The 23503-nt window shown below is 43.7% G+C and overlaps 1 protein-coding gene and 1 pseudogene across 3 annotated transcripts; both read right to left on the bottom strand.

The window, feature by feature from the left end:
* Window positions 1-674: 674 nt before the first annotated feature.
* Window positions 675-23241, bottom strand: LOC130282785 (oocyte zinc finger protein XlCOF6-like). Of its 3 annotated transcripts, none has more exons than XM_056531512.1 (7): window positions 23103-23241; window positions 14407-14499; window positions 13430-13594; window positions 10758-10881; window positions 8905-9005; window positions 7388-7496; window positions 675-3154 (listed from the first exon to the last, which is right to left on the bottom strand). In XM_056531512.1, the coding sequence occupies exons 2-7, from the start codon at window positions 14482-14484 to the stop codon at window positions 1560-1562; spliced, it is 2172 nt and encodes a 723-aa protein (XP_056387487.1). In that variant the 5' UTR covers window positions 14485-14499; window positions 23103-23241; the 3' UTR covers window positions 675-1559. The 3 variants fall into 3 exon arrangements, with proteins under 3 accessions (XP_056387487.1, XP_056387485.1, XP_056387486.1); XM_056531510.1 differs by having other exon boundaries at window positions 23147-23176; XM_056531511.1 differs by having other exon boundaries at window positions 675-3151; window positions 23147-23176.
* On the bottom strand, window positions 21266-21358 carry LOC130283610 (U2 spliceosomal RNA; annotated as a pseudogene).
* Window positions 23242-23503: the final 262 nt, after the last annotated feature.

Here is a 23503-nt window from a genome sequence, read left to right as displayed (position 1 = left end):
TCCGCTCTCCTCGCCTCCAGCTTCACAATCTCGCCCTTCAGCGATGTTATCCTCTTCTTCAGTTCTGGCTTGCTCTTTCTGGATCCGGTACTCATCAGACTCTGGGTCGCACGCAGATCCTCTCTGGCCATCCTCAGCTCCTTGCCGCGCTGCTCGTACTCCGCAAACCTTGCGGCCATGCGGGAGCAGTACGTGGAACTGGACTCGCCGGGCCCACTCTCCGACCACATCTCCACACTGCTTTTCCGTGCCTTTCTTCCACCAGTGGATCTCTGGCTGGCACCCGTAGCCTGGGTAGCAGAGCCTGCATTGCTGCAGACTCTGCCCGATCTTCTCCCGGCCGGAACAATGGCTGTCGAAGTTTTCACTCCACTTCCCGCCAGCCTGGAACGGGGAGTGGAGCCACGAGGCTCCATTGCAGGAGCTTCTTCCCCAGGAATCTGCCACAAACCTGGGGAAGGCTTGTTGGAAATCTCTGCTTGGCTCTGCTCTGCTGGAAGTCTCAGGAGACACACCCGCACACACCCTGCTGGGAGCTGTAATCACTGTCTATGTCAGTGTTTCCCAAGCAGGGAGCCTCCAGCTGTTGCAAAACTACACCTCCCAGCATGCCCGGACAGCCAAAGGCTGTCCGGGCATGCTGGGAATTGTAGTTTTGCAACAGCTGGGGGCACTCTGCTTGGGAAACACTGGTCTATGTAGAGGACAGGAGCTTCTTCAGGGTCCTGTACAGTACACAGTGTCCTAAAAAAGTAACATGGAGCCGCCCTCGCCTGGTGTCCAAAGGAGCAGCTAACTGTGGTACAGGTAAAGTGTACAGAACATATAATACCTCCCTGTACTGTAGGGGGCGCTACCAGACACCAGTCAATGCCTACACTTCAGTAATACAGGTGTTTTACCAGTGAAATGTCCATTCTGATTGGTCGGTTCTTCCAGCTATTGATATGTTTTGCAGATCTGTACTGTCCGTAGCATTGTTTGTGGAGTCTGGTTTCAACTTATAATGGTCCAGAAAAGACCATTGTATGTTGAAACTATTGTATGTTGAGGCTATTGTAAGTTGAGGGATCACTGTATATATATATAACAGATCTTATTACCCAAGAATAGGATATGAAACAAAATAGGGTTTAAAGCCAGTGGTTTTATCAGTGCGGGTGCAGGGAAAGAACATTTTGTGTAATTTACCATTTTTACATTGCCTATTCATTTATGTTCAGTCTTGCTAGCCTTTTTCTCAGACAATTCCCATGCATGTCACCCTATACTGTCTATGTCTTTATCTACTTTCACCAATGTTTTCACACACCCTCAATATCACTCTTCAAACATTGTATGCATTTTCAATTATATCTTTTTAATATTAGTATTAAACAGGTAGGTCTGTCGCAGTTTCCCATCACAAGGATGGGATAACATGGTTAACCTTTTTAGTGCTCCCATTGTAAATCATTGCCATGAAGATGTAGTTAGTGAGCAAATTTGAGGGAAAGAAATTATGTAATGCCCAAAAATAAAATAAAAATTCTGTTTACCCTGGAGAACTACATCTGAGATCAAATATTTTCTACAATCTGAACATTACCATGGCTTCTTCTCTTATGCTGGGCAACAGCCGATCTTTGTTTATAACATTTCCCACATTCTGAACAGGAAAATGGCTTTTCTCCTGTATGGATTACCTGATGTTTAAGGACATCAGACTTATGTCTAAAACATTTCCCACATTCTGAACATGGAAAAGGCTTTTCTCCTGTATGAATTCTCTGATGTGTAACAAGGGTGGATTTTTGCCTAAAACATTTCCCACATTCTGGACATGAAAATGGCTTCTCCTCTGTGTGACTTTTTTGGTGTTTAATAAGATCGCACCTCTGACTATAGCAGTTCCCACATTCTGAACAGGAGAATGGTTTTTCTTCTGTGTGACTTCTATGATGTTTAACAAGATCAGATTTGTAGCTAAAACCCCTTCCACATTCTGGGCAAGAAAATGGTTTCTCCCCTGTGTGACTTCTGTAATGTTTAACAAGATCGGACTTATGGCTAAAACATTTCCCACACTCTGGGCATGAAAATGGCTTCTCTCCTGTGTGAGTCATCTGATGTACAATAACACTTGATTTCCTTGTAAAGCATTTCCCACATTCGGTACAGGAAAATGGTTTTACCCCTGTATGAGTTAAACAATGTTCAACAAGATAGGATTTCCTACTAAAACATTTCCCACATTCTAAACATGAAAATGGCTTCTCCCCTGTATGGATTGCCTGATGTTTAACAAGATCAGATTTCTGGCTAAAACAATTTCCACATTCTGGACATAAAAATGGTTTATCTTCTATATGAGTTCTCTGATGTTTAATAAGAAGTGATTTCCTTGGAAAACATTCCCCACATTCAGAACATAAAGATGACTTCTCCTCTGCATGCGTTCTTTGATGTACAATGAGATCTGATTTCTGCTTGAATCTTTTCTCACATTTTGAACATGAAAACGGCTCCACCTTTCTGTGCCTTCTTTGATGTACAAGAAGATCTGATTTCTGTCTAAAACATTTCCCACATTCTGGACATGAAAATGGCTTCTCCCCTGTATGAATCCTATGATGCATAACAAGGACTGATTTCTTCGTAAAACATTTCCCACATTCAGAACAGGCATAAGGCTTCTCCCCTGTGTGAATTCTTTGATGTACAATGAGATCTGATTTCTGTTGAAAACCTTTCTGACATTCTGGACATGAAAATGGCTCCTCCCCTCTGTGCCTTCTTTGATGTTTAAAAAGATCTGACCTCTGGCGAAAACTTTTCCCACATTCTGAACAAGTAAATGGCCTCTCATCTCTGTGAATTCTTTCATGCATAGATAGAACAGATTTCTTTTTAAAATGTTTCCCACAATCAGAACATGGAAATATTTTTTCTACCATCTCTTCAGAACTTTGGTTAACAATCTGTGATTGACCAAATGAAAGATCCTTGTTATCAGTGCCATCAGTAAAAATGCTGTGGAAGTCTAAGGGTATATTTGTGTTAAAGTGTGTTATGGAACGTTCTCCATCATTGTCCTCTATAAATTTTTTATATTTTACTTCATAATCTGAAGATAACATGAGATTTCCAGAACAGTTTTTGCTGCATTTATCTGCTGTGAATAGAAACATATTATTATCTTTTGCAAAATAAAACAAAATAAATATTATAAAAATGTTCCCATACCAATGACTAAAACCTGTATCAAAATATTATTTTCAATGCCTAGAGTTAGGGGTTCTATATTATACCATTACATACACAATGATGAAAGAGGTATGACAGTATATAACCCTTGATGTCAATTACATGCAATATGTCAAGTATTACACCATAACGGGATATGAGGATGAGAGCATCATTGTTGATTTTCCACTCCAAGAAGGTTTAGGTAGAAAGACTAGTAAATGGGTACTCAGCTAGGAGATATATATATATATATATATATATATATACACACACACTGCTCAAAAAAATTAAGGGAACACTAAAATAACACATCCTAGATCGGAATGAATGAACTAATCATATGAAATACTTTTGTCTTTACATAGGTGAATGTGCTGACAACAAAATCACACAAAAATGATCAATGGAAATCAAATTTATCAACCCATAGAGGTCTGGATATGGAGTCACACTCAAAATCAAAGTGGAAAGCCACACTACAGGCTGTTCCAACTTTGATGTAATGTCCTTAAAACAAGTCAAAATGAGGCTCAGTAGTGTGTGTGGCCTCCACGTGCCAGTATGACCTCCCTACAATGCCTGGGCATGCTCCTGATGGACTAAAGACCTGGACTAAAGCATCCGCCAACTTCTGGACAGTCTGCGGTGCAACGTGGCCTTGGTGGATGGAGTGAAACATGATGTCCCAGATGTGCTCAATTGGATTCAGGTCTGGGGAACAGGCGGGCCAGTCCATAGCATCAATGCCTTCCTCTTGCAGGAACTGCTGAAACACTCCAGCCACATGATGTCTAGCATTGTTTTGCATTAGGAGGAAATACAGGGCCAACCGCACCAGCATATGGTCTCACAAGGGGTCTGAGGATCTCATCTCGGTACCTAATGGCAGTCAGGCTACCTCTGGCAAGCACATGGAGGGCAAAGAAATGCCACCCCAAACCGTTACTGACCCACCGCCAAAACGGTCATGCTGGAGAATGTTGCAGGCAGCAGAACGTTCTCCACGGCGTCTCCAGACTCTGTCACATCTGTCACATGTGCTCAGTGTGAACATGCTTTCATCTGTGAAGAGCACAGGGCACCAGTGGCAAATTTACCAATCCTGGTGTTCTCTGGTAAATGCCAAGCATCCTGCATGGTGTTGGGCTGTAAGCACAAACCACACCTTCGGACATTGGGCCCTCATACCACCCTCATGGAGTCTCTGACCGTTTCTGACTGTTTGAGTGGACACATGCACATTTGTGGCCTGCTGGAGGTCATTTTGCAGGGCTCTGGCAGTGCTCCTGCTACTCCTCCTTGCACAAAGGCGGAGGTAGCAGTCCTGCTGCTGGGTGGTTGCCCTCCTACGGCCTCCTCCACGTCTCCTGATGTACTGGCCTGTCTCCTGGTAGCGCCTCCATGCTCTGGACACTACGCTGACAGACACAGCAAACCTTCTGGCCACAGCACGCATTGATGTGTCATCCTGGATGAGCTACATTACCTGAGCAACTTATGTGGGTTGTAGACTCTGTCTCATGCTACCACTAGAGTGAAAGCACTGCCAGCATTAAAAAGTGACCAAAACATCAGCCAGGAAGCATAGGAACTGAGAAGTGGTCACCACCTGCAGAACCACTCCTTTCCACCGTTCCATTTGCACAACATGTGAAATTGATTGTCAATCAGTGTTGCTTCCTGAGTGGACAGTGTGATTTCACAGAAGTGTCATTGACTTGGAGTTACATTGTGTTGTTTAACTGTTCCCTTTATTTTTTTGAGCAGTGTATATACACACAGTCATGGCCGTAAATGTTGGCACCCCTGAAATTTTTCAAGAAAATGAAGCATTTCTCAGGGTAACAGGACAATCCGTTGGAGAGGGTTAAGAGCGTCCTGGGTATGGAGAAGGCCCCGACAGAGCCAGAGTATTGGGGGCAGCAGCTTGTGTAGGGGAAGGAGCCCCAAAAATAGAGGGGGTGCCCTCCAGGCTGGGGGGAGGCCCCTGAGATGGTGCATGAGGGGACATCCCCGCCATGGGCGACGCCAGTGGCGCGGTGCTATGCAAGGGCATCCAGGGGTACACTGCAGGAGGCTGGTGAGAGGGGGAGTCCCAAGGGGACCCTGAGGACCATGATGGAGATGCAGCAGGCCCCTGATACTGTGAAGGCAGGGGATTTGGCATGTTGTAGAAGGCCATCCCTTGAAGGGAGGGTACACTGTGAGATGGGGGGCCATTTTTCAGGAGCCAGGCCAGGGACAATCTCTGACACATGTGCGCCCCCAGAAACTGCCTCCTGCAGGGCAGTGGGGTCTGGGGGAGCAGCTATGGGGCCAGGCGATGAAGGCCAGCAGGTATGCTCATTCCTCTGTGGAGAGTAGCGCAGGGGATCAGGGGCCGGAGCCCTCCGGTTCGAGGGTCTTGTGTGTATTGGCAGTTCATTGCTGGGGCCAGTGAGGGTAAGCACTGCGCCTGAGTCCCTTCGCGATGCGCCGGCATGGAAGCAGGAGGGCGGTCATCCCCAGCAGGAGAGACGCAGGCCGGCGCCACCATCTTGTGGAGCGCCGTACCCCAGGACTCCCCCAGCTAACGGCTGTACAGAGGAGGAGGCTGCCCGCGGCGGCAACGGAGGTGTAGCAGCTGAGCTCTACAACGCAAGAGAGGCAGACCACATAGCTTGTGGAGTAGCCAAGACCACGTTTGCGGCGGGCTGAGATGCAGGGCCCAGAGTCACTGAGGAGCCAGCGGCCATATTGTCTGGAGGTAGGGACGTGCTCCGGCAGGGCTGGGATCGGGTGAAGTAGGTCGCCAAGTCCTTCTGAGGAGAGGGGGGACAAGAGTGAGTCCTTTTCCTTTATTTTTTACAGGTTCTCCCAATATAGACAGCCTGGATCAGTGCTAATGGCGGGTGCAGGACCGGAGCTCCAGCAGCATGCGCCCTCACTCTGCCATGGCTAGCCACGTTCCCTCTGCAACAGATTTTTTTGCTACCCATTCACTTCAATGGATGCTCACCAATACCAATATACCAATACCTCAATTATCAGATTGAGGCTGCACCAACTAGATCTACATATGATATGTGAAACATTTGCTGTCCAGAAAAAAACATCACCTTTACTTTATATAGTGTTTGAATGAAGACATACTACCATTATGTAACGTTAGAGCGTTGTTGCTTTTTTTACTTGATTGTAAGCATTATAGTAGAAACCATTATATACACTATAGAAGGAAACAGGTCCAGTGCAAATTCCAAGGATTTATTTAGTTAAAATGCCAACATCAGAAAATGGTGAGAAACATGTAACGCGTTTCAGGTGTTTACACATGCACACCCATAGTTCTACAAGACCAAGTCCTGTACGACTAAGAGTGTGCATGTGTAAACACCTGAAACGTTCACTGGACCTGTTTCTTTCTATGTCTGCTCTGGGTGTCATCCCACACAATCCAGGACTCAGCAGGTAGAGAAGGATGAGCTGGACAACTTGTGTTCTATGATATACACTATGTATTTATTATACAGCATATGTTTCATGTTAAATAGGGATCAGTGCAGCCCTAAACTCACCCCAGCCACTGTCCCTACCTAATTAGATGAGCTGCCCTAAGTGGCAGCCCCCAACTGCGCAACTGTCACTACACTGACTAAGTGCATAGGGAATGGGCAGACAGGCTGAGCCATAAACCAGTCTCTCCATGGACAGAATCAGAACACAGTAAGGAAAACCAATAACAGACCAGAGGGTCATAACCAATAGGGCAAAGCAGTGCAGAATCCAAACCAGAAACAAAAACATATACCAGGCACAGGTCAAACCAGGAGAGGCAAAATTAGTATTAGATAGTATACGGAGTCAGGCATGGGATGGCGACACTGGACCTGATTGGCCCAACATCCCTGCCCACTACTTTGGCGGCCTGGCTCACCTACAGCTCTAACAGGCAGCTTTGCACTTGGCCGATCTGTTCACTGTTGCAACCCTGGAATGCTCATGACAGCACCACGTGGAGACAGGAATCCCCACAAGAAGAGGATCAGTAAGTATGTTCCATTGCTTTGATTGTATATTATATCTCCATGATGACACTATTGTATGTACACTAGTAGCTGTATGGTATGTGGGGCATGAATGGTTAAAACTATCTCTCTACTTTCTACTTTTTACTTACCAGCACTGATATGTGTAGGGATTTCCTCCTCTTTACATTCCTGTGTTACACACATATTTAAATCTTCATCTGTTATCACTTCAACTTTTATGTCACTTAATTTTGTCACCTACCAAATAATTTAGGACACATTTAAAAAGCTTAAAGTGAGACCAAAAATCTGTCACTGGCAGCTATCATGATAACAAAATAGTCAATGACAGCAGAATATGATTACATAGCATAGATAAGCTCTTAAAGGGGTACTAGGGTATCAGGTAAAAAGTATATTATATATATATACATACACACACACACACACACTCATACACATACATACATACATATACACATACACATATACACACATACATACACATATACACACATACATACACACACACACATACACATATACACACATACATACACACACACTCCAGTAGCATATAATATTGCTACTTGTCTACCCCAGTTCTGAAACCACCAAGAATCCTTTTGTGGGTCTGCACCTCCTCTCCCCCAATGTCTGTACCCTGTACTTCTGAGCAGTCACTGCATTCACTCCCTGTCTACTCTCCCTCCTGTTACATTGTTTAGCACAAAAGCAGCATGCTGTAAACACACCTAATTCTTCCCTAAATGACCCAATGCAATAAATAAATATTTATATCACAAATGGTGATGTAGGCCATAGGGGCTGTTCAGCAGAGGAGGCCAAAGGGGTGGGCTTGAGCTCAGAGACAAAATCCCAGCTGAAACCAGTACAAATTGCAAAAACAGTACATTAGTAAGTTACGTCTTTGGGTAATAGTTTTATTTCAATACAGTTTTCTGATCATTTCAGTTCATCATCTCTGAATATTTAAAGTGAAAGAAATAAAAAAGTGAGTGACTAATATTAAAGGGGTTATCCAGCATAAGGTGATTTTAGTACGTACCTGGCAGGCAGTAATGGACATGCTTAGGAAGGATCTGCGCTTGTCTTGGGGATAAATGGCTATGTTGTGAGATTACCATAACACTGTGGCTAGCTTTTTGTGAACTGGTATTTCCTGTTTGACTTTTCTTTTTTTGACTACAAATCCCATAATTCAATTTTATTCTCTCCCACACATCAGCCACCCCACCCATTGAAACATAAATGAGCTGCATCCATTCAAAAGACCTGTGGTTTTCAATCAGGGTGCCTACAGCTGTTGCATTAGTTGTAGATTGATCTAACTCCCACCAAGCGATCTCTCCACCCATTGAAGCAGACAGGCTCCCTGTCATCAGCTGACTAGTGAGTAAGGTCTCGACCACATTGCAAGCTGGGAAAAATCTGAGACAACAGTCATTTTGTATGCTGATAAAAATAAATATTGGGGTGAAAATCACATAAGAATTGTGAGAAACCCATCAGACACAGGTACAGACACTATATTATGAACTACACTAACTTTACAGCCCCTGTAGCATAGTCAAATAAAAAAAAATCCTGGAATACCCCTTTAAAACACTATATACAGTATACAGAATTCGGCAAGTCCATCTACCTCATGACACTCATTCAGGACATTCAGATTTTCCTCTGAGTCATCGTTGGAATATACTGGATCGAAACATCTTTCTGGCGTTTCTTCCTTACTGTATTCATCTGTGGAAGGCACATAATGACCAAATAAAATAGCCTGCAATTATTTTTAAAATATAGCCGAATTATGTTAGAAATTGTGCATTTTATAGGTGACCACTTCCGTTATTATTTAAAGGTTAACTTTAATCCCTGCACATACTATTGCCCTCCTAATTGTGACCACCTGAGGCAGTGTTCACAGTTTGTGGCTGCTTCATGGTTTTACAGCGCTTCTTGAAAATCACAGTTTTTTTTTGGGGGGGGGGGGGGGGGATCCATCAATAAACCACTATGGTACTACAAAATGTTAAAGGGGTACTCCAGTGGAAAACTTTTATTTTTTAAATCAACAGGTGCCAGAAAGTTAAACAGATTTGTAAATTACTGCTATTAAAAAATCTTAATCCTTCCAGTACTTATTAGCTGCTGAATACTACAGAAGAAATTATTTTCTTTTTGGAACCGAGAGCTCTCTGCTGAATCACGAGAACAGTGCTCTCTGCTGACACCTCTGTCCATTTTAAGAACTGTCCAGAGTAGGAGAAAATCCCCATAGCAAACATATGCTGCTCTGGACAGTTCCTAAAATGGACAGAGATGTCAGCAGAGAGCACTGTGTTCCAAAAAGAAAATAATTTCCTCTGTATTATTCAGCAGCTAATAAGTCCTTGAAGGATTTAGATTTATTAATAAAAGTATTTTACAAATCTGTTTAACTTTCTCGCACCAGTTGATAAAAAAAAAAAAAAGTTTTCCACCGCCTTACTGTAATAGATTGTAACTGTATGCCTGTATAATTGTGGCTTCAATTGCCAGCCAATTACTCCATTAGATGCAACAGTCAATAACGACCACTGCATCTAAAGAATTTGATACAGAGAAGAGGAGAGAACTTAGGAGGGGTGCAGATAAGTTACCAAATAAGGTGGGATGAACAGGCATTTTCCTATGTCAGTGGTCTTAAACTGTGGCCCTCCAGATGTTGCAAAACTTCAACTCCCAACATGCTCGGACAGCCATTGGCTGCAGCCAACGGCTGTCCGAGCATGTTGGAAGTTGAAGTTTTGCAACATCTGGAGGGCCACAGTTTAAGACCACTTGCCTATGTGGTCATGTCAGTAGCAAATACACTGATTGGAACATTTACTATTGTAAAGCATTATAGAAGAGATCTAACAATCCCAGAGGGATCAAAATAATGTAAAATGTGCTTTAATAAAACCTAAGAAAAAAGGAATCCCCCCCCCCCCCAAAAAAAAAAAATTTTAAAAAAATTTCAAACCCTGTTTTCTAATGAAAAAATTTTTCCATTACCAGCAGAAAAACTTTTAATATAAACTTTTTCCACAAATTAGAAAAAAGGATCCAATCTGTTAGATGTAAAAATAAGTATTTGCATTAGAAATGCAGTGAGACAAAAAAAAAATTCTTCATAAAAATATGCTTTTATTGTGGAAAGGAACTAAATAAATGATATTATATTAAAAAATACTACGGAAAAAAAAAAAAAAAGATTGTTTAGTCCTGAAGAGTGATGACGAGTGTATAGATTGAGAAGAAATTGGATTTGTTCTGAGTTCTACAATTAAAATTGATATTTGTTTGATGATCTGAATTGTATGTGATATATATCAGGGAAATCTGTAAACAAACAGAGATACTGTCAAAGACATAATAAAAGCAACTAGCGATAAAAAGGCACACGTGAATAAAGCCTAAGAAAAACAGATTGCTCCAAAGCTGTATTTTTCGTAACTATCTCTCCTCTATTACCTGTTGATGTGAAACTCCAGTGATTTTCCATAATAATGTCCTCATACTGATCCTTATGTTGTTCCAAATATTCCCACTCCTCCATGGAGAAATAGACAGTGACATCCTGACACCTAACAGGAACCTGAAACCCACAAAAGAGTCAACCGTGGAAATGTTAAGCTCCCCTCTTCTGTATTGGAATTTGTTTGTATCTGTAGAGCTGGGCGGTATGACCAAATATGTGTATCACGGTATTTTTGTAAATTATGGCGGTTCCGTGGTATATAACGATATTTCTCCCCCCCCCCCCCCAAATTATGTGACCCGCGAGCGCTGTTCTGCTTCTCCCCCCCCCCCCCCTAAATTAATTATCAGCCCAGCGCTGTCCATCGGGGAACTACTCACATGTCATCCCGCAAGCGCTGCCCTCCTCGTCCTCCTGTTTGTTGCGGGCCGCCGGCGCTGGAACTCTGTACTGTACGCTGTATCCCTATGCCCGGGCTGCAAAAGATAAACAAAATAAACTTTAACGCACCTTCCTACATCGGCCTCACACTCTTCCTGAGGACGGGAACATCGGAGAGCCGTCAGCCTATCACCGGCCGCAGCGATGTTCCACCTCGGCCGGTGATAGGCTGAGCCCACTGTCATGTAAGAAGCCGGCCGGCTCAAACTATCACCGGCCGAGGTGGAACATCGCTGCGGCCGGTGATAGGCTGACGGCTCTCCGACTTTCCCGTCCCCAGGAAGCAGGTCCGGACCGACGGGGGAATGTAGGAAGGTGCGTTAAAGTTTATTTTGTTTATCTTTTTCAGCCCGGGCATAGGGATACAGCGTACAGTACAGAGTTCCAGCGCCGGCGGCCCACAACAAACAGAAGGACGAGGAGGGCAGCGATTGCGGGTGACATGTGAGTATTATCCCGATGGGGACAGCGCAGTGCTGGGCTCATAATTAATTGGGGGGAAGCAGCACAGCGCTCGCGGGTCACATATGATTAGCTCCACCGATGTGGGGACAGCGCAGCGCTGGGTTGATAATTCATTCATTCCCAAGGGGGAGGGGCCCAACCGGTATTGCGGTATGGCAAAAATTTGTATCGTGCAGCACAAAAATTTCAGTATTCTGTATGAACCGGTATACCGCCCAGCACTATGTATCTGGTTATGATAAGAACCCATAACTTAGCGGTGTCTTTCACAATCCTTATTTAATATGCCATGTTAGCATTTCTGTGGTCCTTCATGCTATCCTTTTGCTTTTAATGCAAATTGTGTGCTTTGTTGCCTTCATTAGCCCAACTTACTATCTAGGGTACATCCTGTAACAGACTTTCTGTCTGGTTAGGACACTCTAGCTGGAAACTTAGCCAGCTGTATCTCCCTCACACTACACCTTCTTAACTACAACTCCTCCCACACAGTGGGAGGGAGAGAGAATTCACTTAACTCCCAGCTAGAGTGCCCCGATCAAACAGCAAGTGTGTTACATGATGGACGCCAGACAAGTTGGGTTAATAAAGAGTAGTTAGGCAAATGGACAGGTTAATTTATTAGACAGCTGAAAATGAGTTTCATTGCCTCCTTTTATATATATATATATATATATATATATATATATATATATATATATCTATATATATATATATATCTATATATATATATATATATATATATATATATATATATATATATATATATTTTTTTTTTTTATAACAATGACATACAGCATTTGCAAGGATTCATTCTCCACTACCAAACCACCCACACACCCCTGGAGAGGGAAGAAGAGAAAAAGCAAAAAGGGTCAATTACGGTACCTATACTTCTCCACCCTCCATTCCTTTACTGCACTGCACCCAGACAGTTTCATAACACCGCTCCTGCCATTGGTTTCCTCTAGCTATCCAAAACCCATATGTTTTTGTTTTTTTCACCAACCTTAACCACTACTTTATGGTTGGTGTTTTTTCAGAAACCCATACTATAAGAATAATTTAGTGCAAAAGAATTTGGAATGAAATTTTCTTGAGTTTGCCAACTTCTCCAGCTACGAAGACAACCCCCTTTAATCCGAGATATGTGTCATATGTTAATGGAATATGCTTCTATACAGGTTAAATGATTTCCCTAAAATACTGCAGCACTCTATTTTAGAACACACTACAGGCATGCAGGGATCTTGTCTTTTAATCATAATGCCTATGGTTAAGGACAAATAACAAAGAAAAAGGGGGATTCAGCTCACCACCGTGCGGTATTGGATGCAGGAGCTCCGTAGTTGCAGGAGGGCAAGGCAGGCAATGGAAGAAGAAAGCACACGTGCATGGGGGCCTCCAGCTGCTCCAAAAAGTCCAATTAGAAAATTAAAACTTCACCTTTAATATAGCATTTTTTAAAACGAAGGATATCCATGATGGAAATAAAAGAAGAAGGAAGGTTTACCTTCCTTCTTTTATTTCCATCATGGATATCCTTCGTTTTTAAACATGCTATATTAAAGGTGAAATTTTAATTTTCTAATTGGACTTTTTGGAGCAGCTGGAGGCCCCCCTGCACGTGTGCTTTCTTCTTCTATGGTTAAGGACACCTGATAAATGTACTGACAAGGTTGCTTTTATACACAATGATCAAACCAATGCTTCTCTTAGAGTTACTGTATAAGGTTCTGTAATTCCCAGCAGCACTCACCTCTCCGGTCAGCAGCTCAGTGATCTTGTTGGTGAGGTCCAGGATCTCCTCAAAATTGTTTTCTTTATGTGTCATTGAATGTAGTAGAGGCACCGTGATAGGACTGTGATGGTGCCTGCTATATGCATCATCTTCATCACTTATCTTCTTTACTACTTTGCAATCCTGTTCATGGAGACAGACAGTGGGGGAGATTAAAACCGGTGCAGAGAAAAAGTGGTGCAGTTGCCCACAGCAAGCAATCAGATTGCTTCTTTTATTTTTAAAGGCCTTTTAGAGGTTGTTATGGCAACTGCTCCACTTTTGCTCTGAACATGACTTAGTCCTACCTATAAATAGCTTCAGGAGGCTAATCCCATACCTGTATATGGTATGTTGATGCCCCCCTTGTTCCTATGATCACTATTCCGTCAGAGGGGCCAGGATGTAATTATACTGTGCGCTGTGTTCCACGCGGTGAGTGCAGCAGGGGACATGTATATTAAATGAAGGTGGTGTGGCCACAATCAGACAGCAGGATCTTCTGATCGTTCATCCATGACTCTTTTATTTAATATGCACGGCCCCCACTGCACTTGCCGCACGGAACACAGCGCACAGTACAATTACGCCCCTCTAATGGAATACGGAGATCGTCAGATGAGGTACAGGATGTTATATATCCGGTATGAGGTGGTGGAGGGGCGGGTTGATCAAAATACTATACACAAGCATGTGCTCAGATTCTATGTTTCTATATACATAGAGGGAATCAACACAGTAAAGAAAAGTATATTTAAAATAAGAAAAACTACCCCAAGAGCACATAGTTTTAAATAAGCAGGGCAAAGGTTTGTGCAGTAATATCAGGTGCCTTCCTGCAAAATGGTAGCTGCAAATACAGTTAAAGGAGAACTAAGTCATTAATTTTAGAGTGAACAAAAGTCCTCTTTAAGAGATATGTCCTGACATATGACATTATTTCACGAATCCCTCACCTCTCCGGTCAGCAGGTAGATTATCTCTAGGGTGAGGTTCAATATTCTCTCAGCCATATGTTTTCGGTCATTGTCCATCCTTAGTAGGTCAGTCTGGAAAATACAAATATTCTTGTTTATGGAGCCAGAGAAGAAAAAGAAAGCAAATCAAATAAGACTTTATACTTCTGTATAAAATATACGGTCATGTGACCTATGTCATTTAATAGCTAAATAACAGTACAGTGCTAGAACACAAGTCATATGAAATGGGATTCAACATACTATGCTGGGTACTAGTCTGATTATATCTATTGTTACAAATCCCGGAACGTCTGAATCAATCTGGATTTATGTCAGGCGATATTAATAAAATCTGGGACCCCCCGCCCCCCCCCCCACCGATCACTAGATATACCACTGCACGGCTGTGTACATCACTCCACCAGATCTGCAGTTCAATAGAGCTATAATGGAGCCTGGAGTCAGATTGAAAAGCTAGCCAGAGAATGAAGAGCACAGTCTAACCCTATTCACGGCTATATCTAGTGATTGCTATGGGTCTCAGTGCCAATCAAAATTTTTGACATATTTGTATGACATATGAAAAGGTTTTTTTTTTTTTATGACAGGAATGCTTTAAAGGGGTACTCCGGTGAAAAACTTTTTTTTAAATCAACTGGTGCCAGAAAGTTAAACAGATTTGTAAATTACTTCTATTAAAAAATCTTAATCCTTCCTGTACTTATTAGCTGCTGAATACTACAGCGGAAATTCTTTTCTTTTTTGATACACAGAACTATCTGCTGACCTCATGAGCACAGTGCTCTCTGCTGACATCTCTGTCCATTTTAGGAACTGTCCAGAACAGCATATGTTTGCTATGGGGTTTTCCTTTTACTCTGGACAGTTCCTAAAATGTTTAGGCTGGAGAAGTAAACAAAGACCTACCATAATGTAGTTACTGCAATAATTGTCCCCAAAGTAAGTTAACATGTGCCCCTTATTCTGATGAGCTAAGACTGTAGGCATCCAAGATGTTGCACATGAGCATCATGCATCTTCTTTTAGGGTCTATTCACACGGCAGAATTTCCGCTTATTGAATTACGCCTTAAATGAAAGCCTATAGTCTAGGGCTGGGCGGTATACCGTTTCATACCGAATACCGAAATTTTTGTGCTGCACGATATGAATTTTAACCCATATCGCAATACTGGTTTGGCCCCTCCCCCTCGGGAATGAATGAATTATCAGCCCAGCGCTGCGCTGTCCCCACATCGGGGAACTAATCATATGTGACCCGTGAACGCTGTTCTGCCCCCCCCCCCCCCCCCCCAATTAATTATCAGCCCAGCACTGTCCCCATCGGGGGAAAAAACTCACATATCACCCGCAAGCGCTGCCCTCCTCGTCCTCCTGTCTGTTGCGGTTCCTAGCGCTGACACGCTATACCAGTGGTCTTCAACCTGCGGACCTCCAGATGTTGCAAAACTACAACTCTCAGCATGCCCGGACAGTCAACGGCTGGGAGTTGTAGTTTTGCAACATCTGGAGGTCCGCAGGTTGAAGACCACTGCTCTATACTGTGCGGTATCCCTATGTTCGGGCTGCAAAAAATAAACAAAATAAACTTTAACTCACCTCCCGTTGGTCCGGTACCGGCCTCACCCGCTTCTTGGGGACGGGAACATCGGACAACGGTCAGCCTATCACCAGCCGCAGCGATGTTCCACCTCGGCCGGTGATAGGCTGAGCCCATTGTCATGTAAGAAGCCGGCCAGAGCTCCTTACATGACAGTGGGCTCAGCCTATCACCGGCCGGGGCAGGACATCACTGCGGCCGGTGATAGGCTGACGGCTGTCCGACGTTCCCGTCCCCAGCGTAAGGCCGACGTCGGAACGTGCGCGAGTTTATTTTGTTTACCTTTTGCAGCCCGGGCATAGGGATACCGCACAGTATAGAGTGCCAGCGCCGGCAGCTGCAACAAACAGGATGAGGAGGGCAGCAATTGCGGGTGACATGTGAGTATTTACCCCGATGGGGGCAGCGCTGGGCTGATCATTTTTTTTGGGGGGGGGAGGGGAGGAGGAAATACTGTTATATAATGTGGAACCGCCAAAAGTTACAAAAATACCGTGATACACACATTTGGTCATACCGCCCAGCCCTAGTATAGACTTCTATGGGATTCCACACTCGCATTCAACTTATGAAACTCCACTAGCGGAATTTCAGAAGGTTGAATCGGTGTGTGGAATCCCATAGACTTTAATTTGAGGCAGAATTCCATAAGCAGAATTCGGCATGCGGAAATTCCGCCGTGTGAATAGACCCTTATGCAGCCAGAGCAATCTGCACACACTTCACTGCGCAGCTAGAGCAGAACAAACAGGGACACATCAAAACCTTTGTAGACAAAGAGTGATGCAGGCACCCATGGCAACCAATCAGATAATGTCTTTCATTTTTCACAGGTCTCTCTAAAATTGAAAATTCTAATAGGTTGCTATGGGCAACCACACCACTCTACTTCTACACCGGTTTTGATAAATCTCCCCCTAAGGGCAGAATTTCTGCACATCTGCACCAATTGCACGTCTGCATTCATTTGGGTGGTTTCTGGCTTGTGCGGATTTCATGCGGAATCGGTGCAGATTACATGCAGAATCCGCATGTGGAAATTCTGAAGTGTGAATGGGAGTGCGGAATCCCCTTCTGGCATATCATGTACGTTTACATAAATACATTATCCCAAAATAATTTATCTAAACCTGTGAGTTTGGCTGTATCGAGGAATTTGTATTTATACTGTAGTAGTTATCGCTCGTGTGTGAGCCTTAAACGTGTAGTACATGAGACAGACATCTTAATTGGAAAGTTACACAGTGGTCATTGCAGTGGAGAGCAGGGTAAGGAGGAGACCTGACATGATCCTCGAACCAATATGAAGATTGGCGATACAACATAAAAAGGTATAGCAATCTGAGCTATTTGAATTAGCAAAGGTAAAACAGCCATAGGAAAAATAATTGATGACTGGTCTAATCATCCTTATTGGATGAATAGATTTACTTACATTCTATATTTTGACTATCTTATAGGTGATAGTCACCTTTATCTACCATATCTTCCATTGTTCCATTTTGAATAATTGTTTCCTTTAGTACTTAATAATGGTTATTATAATGTTATAATTGAGCTGATTTCAACACTACTGGCTAGGGATCAACCGATATCGATTTTTTGGGGCCGATACTCTGTGGACTTTAGGGCCGATAGCCGATAACTTATACTGATATTCCGGTATAAGTTATCGGCTAATTTCAGCACACATCCCTGACCGCCGCCCGCTTCTCTCCCCCTGCCGGTCCTTAGTTCAACCACCGCACCCCCCACGCACCGCCGCTGCCCCATTGCCTCCCCCATCCCCGGTTTTATAATTACCTGTTCCCGGGGTCCATGCTACTTCTGGCTCCAGCAGCGTCCCGAGCTGTCACTGTGCGCACCGACGATGATGTCGTGTTGAGGATGTCACTCGTCATTGCGCACAGCGCAACGCAGGACGCAGCAGGAGCCAGAAGTGGCGTGGACCCCGGGAACAGGTAATTATAAAACCGGGGATGGGGGAGGTAATGGGGTAGCGGCGGTCTCTGGCCGGGGCGGTGCGTGGGGGGGGGGCGATGTGGTGCGTTGGGCGGGGCATTTTCGGATTATCGGCAAGGTAATTGCCGATACCGATAACGTCCAAAATCGTGAATATCGGCCAAACCGATAATCGGTCAATTCCTACTACTGGCATATTTATCAGTAGCATTAGAACACAACAAGAAACATGTGTTTATGTATCTTTTATTTTATGTTTTTAACTTTTCTTTAATACTTTTATTGAAAAATTTGAAAAGGGTGGAGGTACCAGGGGTCGGACCCCCGCGATCAGATACTTATCCCCTATCTTTTGGATAGGCTGTCCTGCACCACATATGGTAACTCCTTTAACCCTCCACATAATGGTCTATAATTGGGTAATTGTGAATATACAATCGGTCACATTGCCACTCAGCCTATCACTGGCCGAGGGGGAGCAACACTGCGACCAGCTATTTGCTGACCTTCAGCATAAAATGTCTCCAGTAACATGAAAAGCATTACAGAGGGGCCGGAGCAGAAAACCAGAGGCACCGCAGGAGGTAAGTAGAGGTTTTGTTTTTTTTTTGCATTCAAAAAGATTTTTATTGAAAAGTCACGTAAATGACAGTCAAGTAGGGGTTACAATAAAAAGAATACATAGCAAAAGATACATAGCAATAAAGAGAACAAAAGAGTATTCCACACCATATCAACCTTAGAGTATTAGGTGACATGTCTCAAACTAAGGGAGTCGATGCACAAGGAGAGGATAAGATAATACATTTTGCCTGCACAAATCAAGAGGTCTTAGCAGGAAGGCCATAACATAGATGCTGAGGAGAAGAGACATATTTAATTTTATCCACGGACACCAGCGTTTAAGATAAGCTTCTGTAGTAAACCTCCTTGGTATCACCCATCTCACCGCTGCAAGCAACAAACCCATCAGGCCCTTCTTCAGGTCCTGAGATGAACCCAGAATCATTTTGAGAAGTAGAACAGAGGGAGAGAGGGATAGATGGGTGCTAGTAATAACTGTAATCAGTTCTTGGACTGAGGACCAATAGGTCGTCATGCGAGGGCAGGTTACCCAAATATGTGAAAACATCCCACAAGATTGGGTGAACTGATAGCAAAGGTCCAAAACAGAGGGATACAACTTATGGAGAAGGGACAGAACCCTGTACCACCTAGAAAGGAGTTAAAAATTCCATTTTTGCAAAGTCACCGACATCTATGTCTTATGATATAGCAGAAAGGAGCTGTCTCAGACCCTATTGCTGGGGTGCACCCAAGTTCATGCACCTAACTATTTTGTAAGTCAGCAAGGAGTCCTGGTCTCTTCTACGAAGAAGGGTATAAAGCAATGACATCATATGCATGGCATGTCCTTATCCAAGCACAAGTTTACAAAGAAAGTCAAGTCCCTATGAAAGTTCCAGACCACCCACCACTTGTTATAAAAGTGTTACAGTTGAGAGTATTAGAGAATGTGCAAGGTGGAATGCTTATGGACACCCAATATAACCTGCATAGTTCTTAGCGAGGATGACTTGAGGACGCGAGAGGAGATCTCAGAGAATTTCATCAGTGAGCACAGATTTGTGAAGAGACTCAAGAGAGTGCAGTTGTTTTAGAAGCACTCAATGTACACACAGCCTCACGTTTGCATCTTGCTCCATGTAATCCAATCTCAGGTACAATTTCCTTGCATGCAAACAGAACAGTGTTTCTCAAGTGCGGTACTCAAGTCCCCCCAACAGGTCATGTTTTCAGGATTTCCGTAGTCTTTCACAGATGATATAACTTGTGGTGATGTCTGATTCACTGACAATAACTATATCACCTGTGAAAGACTAAGAAAATCCAGAAAAGATGACCTGTTGGGGGCACTTGAGGACCGTGCTTGAGAAACACTGAAATAGAGGGTGTAATCATAGTCAGCTAGGTGGAGGAATCTCCAGGTATCGCACAGCTAAAGGGAGAAAAGAGAGCATTGCATTCAATATGGGGCTGTGTGGGAAAGTACAGATACCTCTAACATACTGCAGAAACGCAGTATCAATGGGGACTTTGTAAAATAATTTATATCAAATGTAATTTTTTTTATTTTATATATTCATGTTTTATTTATTTATTTATTTAATGCCCTACTGTTAACTAATTGCTATGTCAATGCTTTGGCATACTAAATATTAACAAGCATTTTGGTTTTCTCCCGGCAGTATGTGCATCTATTACCCAAGTGCAAAATGGGATGGGGTCCATTGCAAGCCCTTCTCCCAAAGAAAATAGCAAGCACCCAACAACCTTCTCTTTACTTTTGGCCCAAAAGGCCCCGCAAGAGTCCAAGATCAATGTCCACCATTTGCTGAAGCTCCAGGAGGACCAATAATACTCTCAGCTTCTGCCTGGGAATTAACCCAGGCTCCAACTGGAAAGCTGTAAACCAGGCAGCATCCCTGCTGAAGCAGGGACCCAGGGTTGAAGGAGGTGAGGAACCTAAGGGCCACGCACACCTCCCAAGACCTCCAGGGGGACATCCAGAAGGGCGCCACATCCTGTAAAAGTCCTAGTGACAACACATCACACATAGTGAGCACAGTTACAAAAATTTGTAAAATAAATGAGATGTGCGTTATGAAATACAGCTCAGACATCTGACTGGATCTATAAAAATTATTTGTAACAGACCAGCAGCCAGGCCTGGGAGTTAAAAGGGTACTCTGGCCCTGAGACATCTTATCCCCTATCCAAAGGATAGGAAATAAGATGCCTCACTGCGGCCGTCATGCCCCCTCCCATAGACTTGCATAGCGGGGGGTGACGTCACACGGGGAAGGAGTCGTGATGTCACGATACTCCGGCCCCGTGGTCGCCACCCGGCTATTTGTGAGCTGGCACCGCGGCGTGCAGCTCAAACAGGTGGGTGGCGAACACAAGATTGCGGGGGTCCCCAGCGGTGGGACCCCCGCGGTGAGACATCTTAGCAAAAGGATAGGGGATAAGATGTCTCAGGGCCGGAGTACCCCTTTAAAGGTGAGTGCTCAGAAGGGTAAAAGTGAAGTATGTGCTCAGTGCTTTCCCTCAAGTGACTTCACAATGCCCAGTGAGTTACTGCACCCTCCTGTCACCACTCCCTGGGCACTTCTGCACTTGGCTCTCTCTTGGCTCTCTCTCTACCTGAAACCTTATGGCCAGATTCAGAGGTTACCCGGGGTAGCTGTTGGCCATCCCCTCCAAACCTCTGTGTGGTTCTCCATTCTGCCTTGGTGCACTTCCACACCACCAACTTACAGAACAGACACTACACATGATCTTAGCCAAAAGGCAGAGAAGCGATATAGTGTTACACTGACGGGCAGTCTATTACAAAGCTGATGCCATGGTGAGCACCAGCACCCCACGCTCATGTTGCAGGTTGCCTGTGGAGAGGGAGCTTCCTGTCTCTGTCAAACACCTTACATATAATGGTCGCTATCGTCCACAGCTGTAAGGATTACACTTCTGGGATTGAAGTTTACTTGGGTCCCAGCAGTTGTGGCCACAGCCTGGCTGTGTGAGACAGCTGAGCCCCTGCACTGATATTGTGGGTATAGTGCACAGTATCCACAAGATCAGCATAATGTACATATCTGTCATGGCGCGGGAATGTACAGCTACTCACAACAGATATTGTCATTATTAAGGGGTTAAGCTGGGTTCACACTGGGTTTTTGTTTACATTTAACACATATATTACATTACATTTTACACATATAGTTTATACACTTTGAAGCGGATAAAATTATATTTGTTAAAAATGTTAAATACGGTTTCTGCTGTATACCACACATGTATGTATTATGTATTATTATTTACATTCGGTAACGCATTATTGACCAAACTTTTTGTTTGCCCTGGAGCCCCTGATGAACCCATTAACTTGGGGGAAACGCGTTGGGCGGGCTATACACTTGTTCTAGTCTAGGGGCTGACCAAGGGATAGACCGGGGCAGGGGTCGTCCTTTCAAGGACGAGTGCCCCGACAGCTCCCTGAGCGAGCAGGGCTAGTGGGCACAACATCTCCCCTGTCAGGGTATACTAGGGTTATAGCCCCACCCCACCTGGTCTCTACACTTTTCCCGGTCACCCCACTTTGTCTCTATTCAGGCCACTGAACTGTCTGACTCCAACTATCATCGCTAGTTGTGGCCTCTGGGACTCCTTGACCTATCTCCTTGTTGTTTGTATGTCAGTGGGGATACTGTTTTAAATAGCACGATTAAACGTTATGTTTTACATGTTTTTACCCCTTCTGTGAACCGTTATTTCTAGCAGGGTATTGATTTTGCTTTATCTGTGAAGTATGTATACCACACATAATACAATGGTATTACAAATACATATATGAAATACTAATGCACAACACATTGTAGTACAACCTTGTACATTTACACTATAGATCAGTGGTCTTCAACCTGCGGACCTCCGGATGTTGCAAAACTACAACTCCCAGCATGCCCGGACAGCCAACGGCTGTCCGGGCATGCTGGGAGTTGTAGTTTTGCAACATCTGGAGGTCCGCAGGTTGAAGACCACTGCTAGAGATGAGAGAACTTACAGTAAATTCGATTCGTCACAAACTTCTCGGTTCGACAGTTGATGACTTATCCTGCGTAAATTAGTTCAGCCTTCCGGTGCTCCGGTGGGCTGGAAAAGGTGGATACATTCCTAGGAAAGAGTCTCCTAGGACTGTATGAACCTTTTCCAGCCCACCGGAGCACCGGAAAGCTGAACTAATTTATGCAGGAGAAGTCATCAACTGCCGAGCCGAGAAGTTCGTGACGAATCAAATTTACTGTACGTTCGCTCATCTCTAACCACTGCTATAGATATTCATTACATATAATTTATATTTTACACATAATACACACCAAAATTACATTTCTATTGATATAAAATGACATGATCTACTAACATCATACACATCACTGTACTGTATGTACACACTAGTTGGTATAGACTGTATATATTACATACACCACACACACATACATGTACAGTATATCAATGACAAGGTCATAATAATAAATACTTATCCTGACCAGTAACTTATCAATAGATGCAAGAGCCCAAAAAGCAAAAGGACCTTTGATGATGTCATAGTCACGTGATCAGTCACATGACTAGGAGGGGGGGGTCAGGCTCCAGGTTGTGCTGCCGCAGAAGCTAAAGGACCTTCGAAGATGCCATGACCATGTGACCAGTTATGTGGGAGGAGTCAGGCTCTCGTCTTTGTTTCATGCTGTTCTCTTTTTTTAACTATGTGACTTCTTGTTCTCGTGAGGGAAGATTTATCAATTTATCAAAACCTGTGCAGAGGAAAAGTTACTGAGTTGCCCATAGCAACCAATCAGATTGCTTCTTTCATTTTGCAGAGGCCCTTTCAAAAATGAAAGCAGTGATCTGATTGGTTGCTATGGGTAACTCAGTAACTTTTCCTTTG

This window comes from Hyla sarda, chromosome 7, assembly GCF_029499605.1.
Source record: "Hyla sarda isolate aHylSar1 chromosome 7, aHylSar1.hap1, whole genome shotgun sequence".
Classification (NCBI taxonomy): Eukaryota; Metazoa; Chordata; class Amphibia; order Anura; family Hylidae; genus Hyla; species Hyla sarda.
The sequence above is the reverse complement of the archived record's forward strand: the minus strand, read 5'-3'. Positions and strand labels throughout refer to the sequence as shown.

Coding starts and splice junctions, on each gene's coding strand:
- LOC130282785 (XM_056531510.1), bottom strand. Junction 13,595..14,406: donor TCTACCTGCTGACCGGAGAG/GTGAGGGATTCG, acceptor CTCCATGAACAG/GATTGCAAAGTAGTAAAGAA. Junction 10,882..13,429: donor CTGAGCTGCTGACCGGAGAG/GTGAGTGCTGCT, acceptor TGTGGGTTTCAG/GTTCCTGTTAGGTGTCAGGA.